The sequence below is a fragment of the Myxocyprinus asiaticus genome, chromosome 40, assembly GCF_019703515.2.
Source record: "Myxocyprinus asiaticus isolate MX2 ecotype Aquarium Trade chromosome 40, UBuf_Myxa_2, whole genome shotgun sequence".
NCBI classification, from domain to species: Eukaryota; Metazoa; Chordata; class Actinopteri; order Cypriniformes; family Catostomidae; genus Myxocyprinus; species Myxocyprinus asiaticus.
Window position 1 is genome coordinate 14,437,441 of NC_059383.1, and position 12,209 is coordinate 14,449,649.

Here is a 12,209-nt window from a genome sequence, read left to right on the forward strand (position 1 = left end):
TATGTTACATCGTCACTGAGTGAAGGACAAGAATGGTCCTCATAAACTGGTAATATGTTGCAGGAGGTAGATCCTTATATGCACTGTCACACAGTACAATCTAATAAACATTGACTAAACTAAAATCACACCAGATTTGGTTATTTCTACAGTTTGCACAAAATGTATGTACTTGTCAGACATACTTTTTCAGAAAATATTCTTATTTTACAAGACGTCAATAGTATTGTATTCTCTATTAGGTGTTCTGCCCTACAGAGCCAAAATGCAGTAACAATGTCAACACTGAAACTGAGAAAAATGACTTTAAAGTTTTTTTTATTGTCAAGGCAAATGTGGATTATACAATAGTCTCACTCTGTTTTCTCTGAATCTGAGCATAGTTGAGCCAAACCTGTCTCTCACAGGACAGATCTTACTCTAAGAGGCCCGACTTCAGTCATAATTCAGTTTTTACCAAATGTATAGTTACTGCTTTTTGCCTTTGCAGGGCAGTCTTCATATCCTTGTGAACTCTGCTGCTTATTAATTTTCTGTCTTTGGTAATAGTTTGCTACGTCAAACAAATGTATCATCAAAACTAAATGCTTCCTTATGTACGTACTTATCTGACATTTTTTACTGCATAGAAATTATTGATACAGCTGATTATTAATGTGCTCTTTCTCTCTCAGGAGTTTACTTACCAGCTGGTGCAGGGGGTGGAACTGGAGCTGGATTAGGGGCTGGGGTTGGACCTGGAGCTGCAATTGGAACTGGTCCAGGAGGTGGACTTGGTGGTGGAATCGGAGGTGTTGGGCCAGGAGTTGGTCCTGGGGGAGCTGGAACAGGATTAGGTCTAGTTGCTGGCGGTCTTGGAACAGGGCCAGGAACTGGAATTAGACCTGGAACTGGTGGGGGTCTACATTTATTCTTTTAACTATTAAATTGAACTATTTAATGTGCAATAAGTGGCCATAGCTTACATATCTGTGCTTTAGCAACCGTACCTATGACTTGTGTAAAGTGTAAAGATACATGTTATCCACTGAAAATTATTCAGAGTTTTGTTTGAATTATATGCTTACCTAAAAAAAAAAAAAAAAAAATCTCCAGTTAAGTACAGTGTGCTCTAGTTAAGCCAAATTGGCTTGGTCAGATAACAATCTATAATTCATAATATAAATAAGTGCACTGCTAAATAAAGTATTGCAATTCTCTCTCTCTCTCTTCATTTTTATATGCAGGAATTGGTGGAATTCCTGGTTTCAAACCAGGAAAGACAGGAGGTGAGAGCCATTCCTGACTTTTTCTTGTTAATTTTTTAACAGTATGGTTCATGTTGCTTTGTTTGCCATTGTTGATGTAACAGCAGTTCGTGTAGCTGTCAATTAGATGCAACTGACTTGTTTGCAGGTTCTGAACATTTAAATGTTGTCTTTTAGAGTTTGATTAAAGTAATGCTTACCTAATTTGGAACAGGCTATGGAAGTGGTCTTTTAGGCCCTGGGGGACAAGGTGCTGGACTGGGTGCTGGAGGTCTTCGACCTGGAGTACCAGGGGGAGTTGGACCTGGTGGTTATGGGGCTGGTCCAGGTGTAGGTGGTCTAGGAGTTGGAGGACTAGGTACAGCAGGTCTTGGCGTTGGAGGGTTAGGCACTGGAGGCCTTGGATCAGGTTTCACATTTGACCTTTAATGTACCAGTATCTAAAGAAACAATTAAAGAACAACAAAAAACAGTAATAGGATGTAATAAATGTAACCAATTTGATCTTTTCACAGGGTCCATTGTCAAGCCACCTAAGACAGGTGTGTTTTGATGCCATGCTAAAATTCTTGTTCCTTAATTAATTACATTAATAGTCAATGTCAGAGCCATTGTGACCTTCATTGTGCCATATAACAGGAGCATATGGAGGTCAGCCTGAAATTGGACCAGGTGGTGCAGGTGTTGTCCCTGGAACTGGCTGGCTTGGAACACATGGAATAGTTAGTCCAGCTGGTACTGGTCCAATAAGTCCAGCAGGCACTGGACCTGGTGGTATAGGACCTGTTGGAATAGGACCTGGAGGTGTCAGACCTGGAGGGATTGGTCCTGGTGCTGGTTTTGGAACTGGTGGCCTTGGAACAGGTAATATTAGATATAATGTAATGTAATTTTCATGAAGAGGAGATGGAGATGGCTATAATTTCTCCTCAAGAAATCTGAAGACATGAGCCTTTAAGCAACAAATTACAAATTTTGTCATATATCAAGGTCTCATTTATCACATCAAAGCAATATGTATGATAAAATATGACAAAGAAATAAGTGTACACAAATTAAATGTGAAGGCAGCCATGATCAGATGAACAAACAATGTCAAATGTTTTTCGGGATCATGACTGTTATGTACATGCCAGAGAGGCACTGGCTTATTTCCTTTTCTTTTCATTTCTTTTCTTTTAACCTCAGCATTAGATTTGTTATTCTTTCTTTTGTTGTTATTTTATGAAATCTAGCATCTAGAGTTGCATTTTTGGAGCCAGTCTGAGACATAAAAAGAACCTATTCTTGTACAAAGTTTATTACGTACATGATATGTATATTAGTGAATATCATTAATTTACAAAGAAAAAAACAACAAAACAAAACAGGGATGGATCCAGGGCCCAGATCCTATGTACAGAATCTTTTTAGTTTTACATTAGCCTTGACTCTGACCAGCTCTGAAAACTTTTTAGTGTCAAGTTGGTTCTGATTACAGAATGACTCAATGTGTCTTATTTACAAGAAACATTCATTTGTTTTTTTTTCTGGACAGTACACCTTTTTTTCTTTCACCGTATATTTTTCTAAATCTAGGTGCTGGTGGAAAACCTCCTAAACCAGGTGAGCTGGAGAAACCAGCAGTTATTAAAGTGATCTCATATATTTGCAGTTCTAACAATGATAAACAACTGTACACATTAATTTGAGCAAATCAAGTTTTGGCTTAGTTGAGGCCGACATGAGTCTTGCTTCCCACAAACAGGATATGGGGGTCAAGCTATTCCAGGAACTCTTGGAACTGGAGGTCTTGCTGGTGGTCTTGGAGGCCTTGGACTCAGGCCAGGAGGTGCTGGTGGCCTTGGAGGTTTAGTACCCGGTGGTGGAGTTGGAATTAGTCCTGGGACTGCTGGTGGCATAGGCACAGGTGTTCCTGGACAAAGTAGAGAGAAACTTCACTGTCCTTAATTAAGCTTTAAACTAGACCTTCTTTAATGGTGATGTTTCTGATAACAGAGTGTTTCATTATTTCTTTTCAGGAATTGGTGGGAAACCTGGAAAACCAGGTGAGGAACTTTCAACAAACTTACAAATGACAATTTGGGCTATTAAACTACAAAAGTAATTAACAAGTGCTTTTCTTGCTAGGATATGGTGGTGCAAGTCTAGGCACTGGTCTGGGTGCTGGTGGGTTAAGCCCTGCCGGTGTGGGCACAGGCATTGGAGGGCTTGGCCCTGGTGGAGTTGGTCCAGGAGGAGCTGGAAGAGGTCAGAAATTTAACAAAAACTAAATTATAGCATATCTATTCTTATATTTAAACATATATTCATTAATACGTTGGGTTTTGTTTAGTTATTTTTACTTTCCCTCCTTCTAGGTCTAGGTGGAAAGCCCCTCAAAACAGGTTGGAAATCAATTATTTAGAAGAAAATACATGAACTTCATTTTAGAATTTAAAGGCAGTTTCATTGCATATATGTACTATTTGTAGATTATGGAGGCCTTGGTGGTTATGGCCCACGGGGTGTCAGCCCTGGAGGAATAGGGCCTGGAGGGGTTGGAACAGGTGGTATTGGACCTGGTGGAGTTGGACCAGTTGGAGTTGGACCAGTTGGAGTTGGACAAGGTGGAGTTGGAACTGGTGGCATTGGACCAGGTGTCTTGAGTCCAGGTAAGACATATTACTTTTTATCATTAGCCGAACTGTTGCACAGTTTATACAGTTTAGGCATACTTTGCACAGCAACATGAATTATTTATGCCCTGTCACAGGAGCAAGCAGAAAACCTGGGAAACCAGGTATGATCAGCTTTTATGGCTGTTTATAAAGATCCCCCTTGTGTGTCAAAGACCAGGGGCCGGTTGCACCAGCTGTGCGTAAGTTCAAACTTAGCCTAGTTGTGGCGTAAATGGGCACTAAGTCACAATTTACGCACTACTAAATATTTGAGCGTTGCACCATTAAACTTAGGTAGGATGTAACCCTACGTATAAACTAAATATTTATGGCAGACTCCGACCAGGAGCAACTGATGGAATAAAAAAACAGACTGATATTTTTGACATCAATGAGCTCATGTTTTGCGAGACAGGCATCAATCATTTCGACATACAGTATGATGTTGACATTTACACTCATTTACATTTAAGAGAGAGAGAGAGAGAGAGAGAGAGAGAGAGAGAGAGAGAGAGAGAGAGAAACACTTTTAAGCAGCTCTTCAGTATCAAACCGATCTAATAGTGCCATTTTCAGGGTGTGTCACCCGGTGTCAAGTTTCAACACATTGAAAATATACATAGGATATTAAAATGAATAAATGTCTGTTTTTCCAGCCTGTTGTATTAGTATTTATTTATCACCCCTCATTTATTTTAGATACAGTTCCTATAATATTGTTATTTACACAGGGCAAATATACTATTTATTAAATCTACTTTTATTACGTACCATATTTTAATGGGGATATAATTTATTACAGCTGACAGTTACATGAATAAACAAGGTTTGAACATCAACCGTAACAAGATCAAATTGAAGTTCACAGCTTTTTAACACTTCTGTGTACAAATTTGAAGGCTGTTTATTGGATAAATACAGGTAAACGTCATAATATGCGACAACGCATTACTTTACGGAGAGCTTACGACCTGCTAGTTAAGTCTTGCCTTAAGAACAGGTGGTGCAACCAAATTAAGCACTGACTTAGTTACAAACTAACTAGTAGTTACTAAGCCCTTAGTGTGAACTTTACGTCCTAACTTATGTGAGAACTTACACACAGCTGGTACCCTGGTCTACCCATTGTGGGGAAAAAATATGTATTTATTTGTTTGAGTAAACCTATAGGAAACTCAGTGACCATGGTTTTTATATTTCTGGTCAAACATATTTGTACATTAGCTTGTGCTGAAAACAGACTGAAGGAAACAACTTTTCTAAGAACTTTAAGGAAGTTTAGATAATGTAATGTCGGTGATTGTCAAAGTGTATTTACTTCCGATTGTCTACATTTACAGTTATGGTTATGGTTTTGGTTACAGGTTATGGTGGGCCTGGTGGCTTTGGTAGTGCACCATTGGGAACAGGAAGTCTTGGAGCAGGAGATCCAAGGCTTGGTGCTAGTCTATTTGGACCTGGAGGTGCTGGGACAGGTTACCCAACAGGTTGCTGATTTACATTTCCTTTCCTTCTAAATTTTATACTCATGGTTATTTAAAAAAAATAAAAAAAATATAAAAACTGCTGTTGCAAAAATGTCACAATAAGTAATAAGATCATAGTTTTTACAAAACAAGCAAAACTGTAAATAAATCTACCAGATGACTAGGGAAATTGATGGAGAATAGTATTCCTCAAAATAACATAAAAACTTTAATAGGTAAAATTTAAAAAAAAAAAAATTGACATTTAAGGAATATTAGCTGAAAGTTTTTTAAAAGTGATAGTATTCTGGGGAAGTTGTGTTTAAATTAAATAGGAACACTCTTTGCTACTGAACGAATTTTGTTTTTAGGCTTTGGTGGATATGGTGGCCTGGGAGGTCTTTATCCTGGAGCCGGAGGGGGTGGTCAGAAACCACCAAAACCAGGTAAAAGTATATTAAAGGACATGTTTATTAATTAAAACCACTCCAGCAAAGCACATTATTTGACAATAATTATACTGACACAACAAACTGCCCTAAATATTTAGTTTTTATCCACATCAGGAGATGGAGGACAAGCAGTTGGTGGAATTGGATTGGGTCCTGGTGGTGTAGGAGTTGGTACAGATGGTGCAGGAATAGGTCCAGGTGGTGCAAGAGTCAGTCCTGGGGGTGTGGGTGTTGGGCCTGGAGGTGTAGGAATTGGACCTGGTGGAACCGGAGTTGGACTTGGAGCAGCAGGGGTTGGGCCTGGTGGAGGTAGGTTCTGAAGGACATAATTTTTATTCTACTGCTTAGTTAAATTGGCATGAATAATAACTTGTCACCTTTATGGATCCTAGCACCTTTTCTACCTCAAACTGGATTATCAGTAGCTGGAACTGGGACAGCTACTGGTAGCAAAGTTGGAAAGACTGGGAAGGCACCAGTGCCAGGTAATTTGTGTCTATAGATAGAGCACTCCTTATGTTAAAACAGTTTAACAAATATTTGACAAGTGAGCATTGATTTATATTCTTATATATCTTGCTGCAATCAATCAAAAAGGTATTGGAATTCCTGGGCTATATCAAGGGGGCATTGTTCCTGGACAAGGTGAGAACATCATAGTGGCTGAAATATTTAACCACAGTTTTCCAAGATTATTCATATAAATCAACAAATCTACATTTTTGTTTTTATTTTAAGGTTTTGGTGGTAGAGGTGTTCTGCCAGGTGTAGCCACAGGATCTCAAACAGGTATGGTTTTCAGAGTTTATGTAAAAAAGTCCTGTTAAATATCCAACAATAAAACTTTTCTCTCAAGCCTCTCTTTCACAATTTTTTTCGTTTATAGGTCAGCTTGGTCAAGGTGCACTCGGATCCAATGGTAAGATTACATAAAATTGAAAGACCAATTTTTTTCAAAAAGAGGTGTGAAAACTAACTAGGTCTAACTGAATGAGCTAACCTTTCTCTTGTAGGAGGCCGTGGAGGCTTTGGTCAACAATTACCAGGCGTATTCCGTGGATATCCCCTAATATTACCTAAGCCTGGAGGTATTCCAGACTTGAACCATTCATCTACAGTATACCTTGTTATTCAAGTTTAGGATCAACCAGCGTACTGAGAGTTATAATCAATCATTGTACCTGGTTTTCAAAAAGCATGGTGCAGTTATGCACTCATTGTTTTAAGACAGATTTATTTGCCATAGGGTTTAGAGTTGTATATTTTTGGTAATTTATTTTCTTACTTTATTTAAGGTACAAACTCTGCAAAGTCTCAGGCTAAAGCTGCCAAGTATGGTAAGTCATGGAGGAAAAATGTTAAAAGACTAATTTAAAAGACTCATAGGTGAGAATTTCAAAATATTTAAACAACATGATTAATATTGCTGACTCTCTTTTCAGGGGCCGGTGGTGTACCAGGTGCAGGCGGTGTACCGGGCATAGGTGGTGTACCAGGTACAGGTGTGTTACCTGGCATAGGTGGTGTGCCAGGTGCAGGTGGTGTAACGGGCATAGGTGGTGTACCAGGTACAGGTGTATTACCTGGCATAGGTGGTGTACCAGGTGCAGGTGGTGTTCCAGGCACAGGTAGTGTGCCAGGCGCAGGTGGGGTTCCAGGCACAGGTGTTGTTCCAGGAGCAGGTGGTGTACCAGGTGCTGGAGTCATTCCTGGGGCTGGAGGTGTAACTCCTGGAATCGTTTATCCAGGAGCTGTTGGTACCTATCCTGGTGGTAATTATACAATTTATTGAATTTTAGAGAGACATATTTATACATTATATAAAAATATTGAAACTTGCTCAAGTCTTATAATATCCACTTGTTGTCTCTCACTAGGTGCTGGGGCAAAAGCTCGGAAGTATGGTAAGAAAACCCAGTGATGCATATTATATATAATAACATGGCATCCAACTATCTTTTTCCTGGTAAAAAAAGATACATGTGTTGAGAAATCAAATCTTATATCCAAACCCTGTGAATTTTCACTATTACTTAAAAAAAATGGACATTGCTGACTTTATCATGTAGCTTCACAAATGTTCTTACTAAAAAATAAAAAAGGATCATCTTGTTTTCTGTTAATTTTTTGGCTATTTGGCTTATTATTCCAGCTTTAGCAACAGGAACTGGTGGACTTGGAGCTGGTGTAGTTCCTGGCTCTGGTTTGGGAGTGGGTGGTCTTGGAACTGGTGGGCCCCTAGGTTCTGGTTTAGGAGCAGGTGGTCTTGGAACTGGTTGGCCCCTAGGTTCTGGTTTAGGAGCAGGTGGTCTTGGAACTGGTGGGCCCCTAGGTTCTGGTTTAGGAGCAGGTGGTCTTGGAACTGGTGGGCCCCTAGGTTCTGGTTTAGGAGCAGGCGGTCTTGGAACTGGACTTGTAGCTGATACTGGAGGTATCTTGAAAATAAATTATTATATTAGTTAAATATTATTTTGTTTTGTTGTTGAATGTTAACATTGCCATCAACAGCATAGTTATGAATACAATTATTCAATGTTTCAGGATATGCTGCAGCCAAAGCACGAAAATATGGTAAAACACCTAAAATTCTAACTTTTACAATAAAATATATGTTGGCAAAGGCAAATAAGTATTAATAAATGTACAGATAAATGTAAATATCTGTCTGCACTGTGCTCAATAACATTTAGAACAGTCTGCAACAGACAAAAGAAAAGCTGGGCAGATAAACATAAAATGGCTGAATGTTCAAATCTCCAATAGTCACCACACAAGCACTCTTCACATGCATAAGATAATTTGGTAACACTTTACAATAAGGTTCCATTTGTTAATATTAGTTAACATGAACTAACAATGAACAATACTTGTACAGCATTTATTAATCTTTGTTAATATTAATTTCAACATATACTAATACAATTTTAAAATCAAAAGTTGTATTTAATTAACATTAGTTAATGCACTATGAACTTACATGTACTAACAAGGAACAATAGTATTTTTTTTATTAACTATCATTAACAAATATTAATAAATGCTGTAAAAAATATGTTGTTCATTGTTTGTTAATAATACCTAATGCATTAACTAATGTTAACGTATGGAACTGTATTGTAAATTGTTACTGAAATTTCAGTTTTAAGGGTTTAATGCTTTGTAAATTATTTTATGTTTGAATTGAAAAGTTTATTTCCCATAATGTCTACAGACTTCTACAGTTTTTAGCTCAATAGTTGATTACATTTTTGTTAAAAGGAAAATAATATTGATCTATTATATGCCCTACAATTATTGTATGCCCTATGTATTGTACAGTAAATAATTTATTATAGACACAAAGCAAAATTATAATAATAATTTTAATTAATAAGAATAATTGTAATTTGGCATAACTGTACCCCTAATGTGTCTTCTGTGCTTATTTTTTAATATATAATTTAAGATTCTTTCACAGAAAGGAAGTTTTCAGTGAATATTAATGTCTTTCCTCTGTAGCTCAGCTTGGAAGTTCTGGTGGGACTTTAGGTACTGGAGGCTTAGCCGATGGTGGTCTAGGTGGACTACCTGGTGGTGGAGTTGGAACTGGTGGACTACCTGGAGGTAGGATTGGTGGCTTACCTGCTAGAGGAGCTGGTGCACTACCTGGTGGTGGATTTGGTAGTCTCCCTGGTGGTGGGGGTTTTGGATGGCTCCCTGGCTCTGGAACTGGTATGAGTTGATACTGACATAATGTATCATGTAAATTGTACTGCTAGTTTTGAGGTCATTTGCAATAAATATTTATCAAGAATAAATGTATCAATAAATTACTTTAATACTTTAAAAAACAATTACTCTGGTGCTTTGCAGGATATGGAGCAGAGGCAAAAGCTCACAAATATGGTAAGACAACATTTTGCCTTTTAATCTTTGTGTATCCTGCACTGCTAAGGAATGATGAGTAGTTATTAACAGCAGTATCCAATACTTTCTTGTAACTTATTATCTGCAATACTTTTTTTTCTTTTCTAGGTCAACTTGGAGGTGCTGGTTTAGGCCCAGGCAGTGGATTTGCTGGAGGTATTCCAGGTGGATTACCGGGTGCTGGTGTGGGACCAGGTGGGGCAGGTGTTGGAGTTGGAGGCTATAGACCAGGAACAGGAGATCTACAAGGAACTGGAACTGGACAAGGGGGTATTCCTGGTTTGGGCTATGGACCAGGAGGTGTGCCTGGTGGTGGCCTTGGACCTGGAGGTAAATCAGTATTTTCACAAATTTAACATAAGTCTAAACATTTGTAGATGCTGGCAAGCTGAAGCGAGTTATGCACAGAAGGCACATCTTCGCAGACTAGTACCTTTTAAAAAAGGGTTGCTTCTTACCCAACCTCACTAGTGGTATACTTGATAGCCCCTTTACATTGCTGTATGTGCTCCTTTGCAAAGATTTTCCACAAAGCAGAATTGTTTGTTGTGAGGAACCATAGAGTCACCAGTGTATTTTTATACTTTGTTCTGGCTATCCACTGTAGAGGAGTGTAGCCAGTGGTGAAGTTAAATGGATGGAAGAACTGTCACAACTCAACTTTTTAGCTAGGGTCTCTCATTCACAACTGCATATCGAGTTTCTGCTGTAAACAATCTATGACTGATTGTGATGAAGATGGTTTACTTTTCCTGCTGAAATTTTAGAATAGCTCCTAGGCTCACACTCTAGCTAGTATCATCTGCTATAAACCACCAGTTATGCATGCACTTGTCTCTTTGTGCTGGGTCATAAGAAATTCCTGATAGCTTCCTTCAACATTTCTTGGAACGCAAACCTTGGCCTATCTGGAAACAAAATTAGCATGCCTCCTTTAGTCCTAGATGCCATTTCTTTGAGTCAATGGTAAATAGCCATCACACACCCTTGAGCACCTTCTCGAGTATCAGCAGGTGTACTCTAAGTAGATTACCACTTCATTCAGCATACAGTAATACCAGCTCAAATAAGATTTGGAGGACCATGCTGTGGTGCATCTTTCTGGAATGAGGAGAGTGTTATAGTCAGTAGTCACTGAGGGTAGAAAGTGAAGCAAGTGTCAGTGGTGGTTCCAACTTCCCACAGAAGCACAAGTGGGGCTGTAAGCCCAGGAAGATATAGTAGTTACCTGGAGAAAAAACGTAACTTTCCCTGTATATGGTCATATTTAAAATGTTTGTGTCCCAATTAAAAGGAAAATTCCAAACCACACAAGAGTTGCTTCATGTTGATCAGAAGTGAACGGTTTCTGTGTTTCTGGACCCAATTCACACTGTTCTAGTCACAATTATCAAAGTTTAAAGTTTTAAAATTATCAACAATTATGCAAATTTTAAAGCACTGCAGCATCATTGAAATAATATTGACTATTTATATTCTAGGCTACGTTGGGGCCAAAGCTCTCAAATATGGTATGGGAAAGTAAAATAATTTTGGTTTTCAATTCATTTTTAGAATCCATGTAAAAAAATAAATAAATAAAAATACAGTAAATTATATTCTATAATTTTTTATATTTTTATTTTTTATTTTTTATGTGTTTTAAAAAGGTGTTCCTGGTGGAGTTGGTGGAACAGGATTGCCTGGAGGGTTAGGAGGGACACTTGGTAGTGGAACATTGCCAGGTGTTGGAGCTGGTGGAGCTGGTGGAGGGACACCAGTCAGTGGTTATGGACCAGGAGGTGTACCTGTTGGTGGCTATGGACCAGGAGGTGTACCTAGTGCAGGATATGGACATGGCTCTGGAGGCATGCTGAAAAACATTTCATTCCATTCCAATTTAGGCTTTTCACTTATTAAATTATCTGTTCATTTCCACATATAAATTTATATGTTGTATTTCACTTTGAATGCAGTATATCCAGGTGGACCTAAAGCTCTAAAATATGGTAGGACATTGTAAACTGTTATTTGCCATTGTGGTTATTCCTATCATTTTAAATCAGCTGTTATTCATTTTTTTTTTTCAAATTTGTGTGTAGGTCCCGGTGTAAGTGTAGGGGCACCAGGACTTGGTCTGCAGACTAGGGTAGGAACAGGTCCAATTGCAGGACTTGGAATAGGAGCAGGGCCAGTTGGTGGTTATGGTCCATGGACTGCAGGAGGTGCTGAAAGTTATTATAAAGTGTACAAAAAAAAATGAAATGTTTGCCTTGCTATGAAAAAAGGACAGTTTCTAAACCCATGCATATTTTGACAGGTGTAGCAAGTGGTTTACCTGGTTCTGGTGGAGCTCTAGGAGCAGGAGGTGTACCAGGAGCTGGAACAGGAGTTGGAGGTTTGTGAACCAATTTTAGGCAATCTAACTTTCAGCATTTTTTTTTTTAAGATTGGGGTGAACAGTCAGACCAAAATCCAGGAATCTCAGTTTATGGCAGA

At 38.6% G+C, this 12,209-nt stretch overlaps 1 protein-coding gene across 1 annotated transcript in view; it reads left to right on the forward strand.

The window, feature by feature from the left end:
* The window catches only part of LOC127430515 (uncharacterized PE-PGRS family protein PE_PGRS54-like), a 36,747-nt gene that overhangs the window by 1,110 nt on the left and 23,428 nt on the right, over positions 1 to 12,209 (forward strand). The window contains exons 2-34 of the mRNA XM_051680345.1: positions 675 to 893; positions 1,227 to 1,268; positions 1,462 to 1,656; positions 1,763 to 1,789; positions 1,887 to 2,111; positions 2,826 to 2,852; positions 2,995 to 3,171; positions 3,269 to 3,295; positions 3,378 to 3,497; positions 3,608 to 3,634; positions 3,722 to 3,901; positions 5,272 to 5,394; positions 5,745 to 5,819; positions 5,940 to 6,134; positions 6,218 to 6,310; positions 6,423 to 6,470; positions 6,564 to 6,614; positions 6,712 to 6,744; positions 6,839 to 6,913; positions 7,121 to 7,162; positions 7,268 to 7,597; positions 7,703 to 7,729; positions 7,978 to 8,067; positions 8,113 to 8,256; positions 8,367 to 8,396; positions 9,324 to 9,536; positions 9,678 to 9,710; positions 9,840 to 10,061; positions 11,213 to 11,242; positions 11,381 to 11,578; positions 11,687 to 11,719; positions 11,813 to 11,935; positions 12,031 to 12,108. Of these exons, the coding sequence (XP_051536305.1) occupies positions 675 to 893; positions 1,227 to 1,268; positions 1,462 to 1,656; positions 1,763 to 1,789; positions 1,887 to 2,111; positions 2,826 to 2,852; positions 2,995 to 3,171; positions 3,269 to 3,295; positions 3,378 to 3,497; positions 3,608 to 3,634; positions 3,722 to 3,901; positions 5,272 to 5,394; positions 5,745 to 5,819; positions 5,940 to 6,134; positions 6,218 to 6,310; positions 6,423 to 6,470; positions 6,564 to 6,614; positions 6,712 to 6,744; positions 6,839 to 6,913; positions 7,121 to 7,162; positions 7,268 to 7,597; positions 7,703 to 7,729; positions 7,978 to 8,067; positions 8,113 to 8,256; positions 8,367 to 8,396; positions 9,324 to 9,536; positions 9,678 to 9,710; positions 9,840 to 10,061; positions 11,213 to 11,242; positions 11,381 to 11,578; positions 11,687 to 11,719; positions 11,813 to 11,935; positions 12,031 to 12,108 (3,552 nt within the window). The remainder of the gene's footprint in view (positions 1 to 674; positions 894 to 1,226; positions 1,269 to 1,461; positions 1,657 to 1,762; positions 1,790 to 1,886; positions 2,112 to 2,825; positions 2,853 to 2,994; positions 3,172 to 3,268; positions 3,296 to 3,377; positions 3,498 to 3,607; positions 3,635 to 3,721; positions 3,902 to 5,271; positions 5,395 to 5,744; positions 5,820 to 5,939; positions 6,135 to 6,217; positions 6,311 to 6,422; positions 6,471 to 6,563; positions 6,615 to 6,711; positions 6,745 to 6,838; positions 6,914 to 7,120; positions 7,163 to 7,267; positions 7,598 to 7,702; positions 7,730 to 7,977; positions 8,068 to 8,112; positions 8,257 to 8,366; positions 8,397 to 9,323; positions 9,537 to 9,677; positions 9,711 to 9,839; positions 10,062 to 11,212; positions 11,243 to 11,380; positions 11,579 to 11,686; positions 11,720 to 11,812; positions 11,936 to 12,030; positions 12,109 to 12,209) is intronic.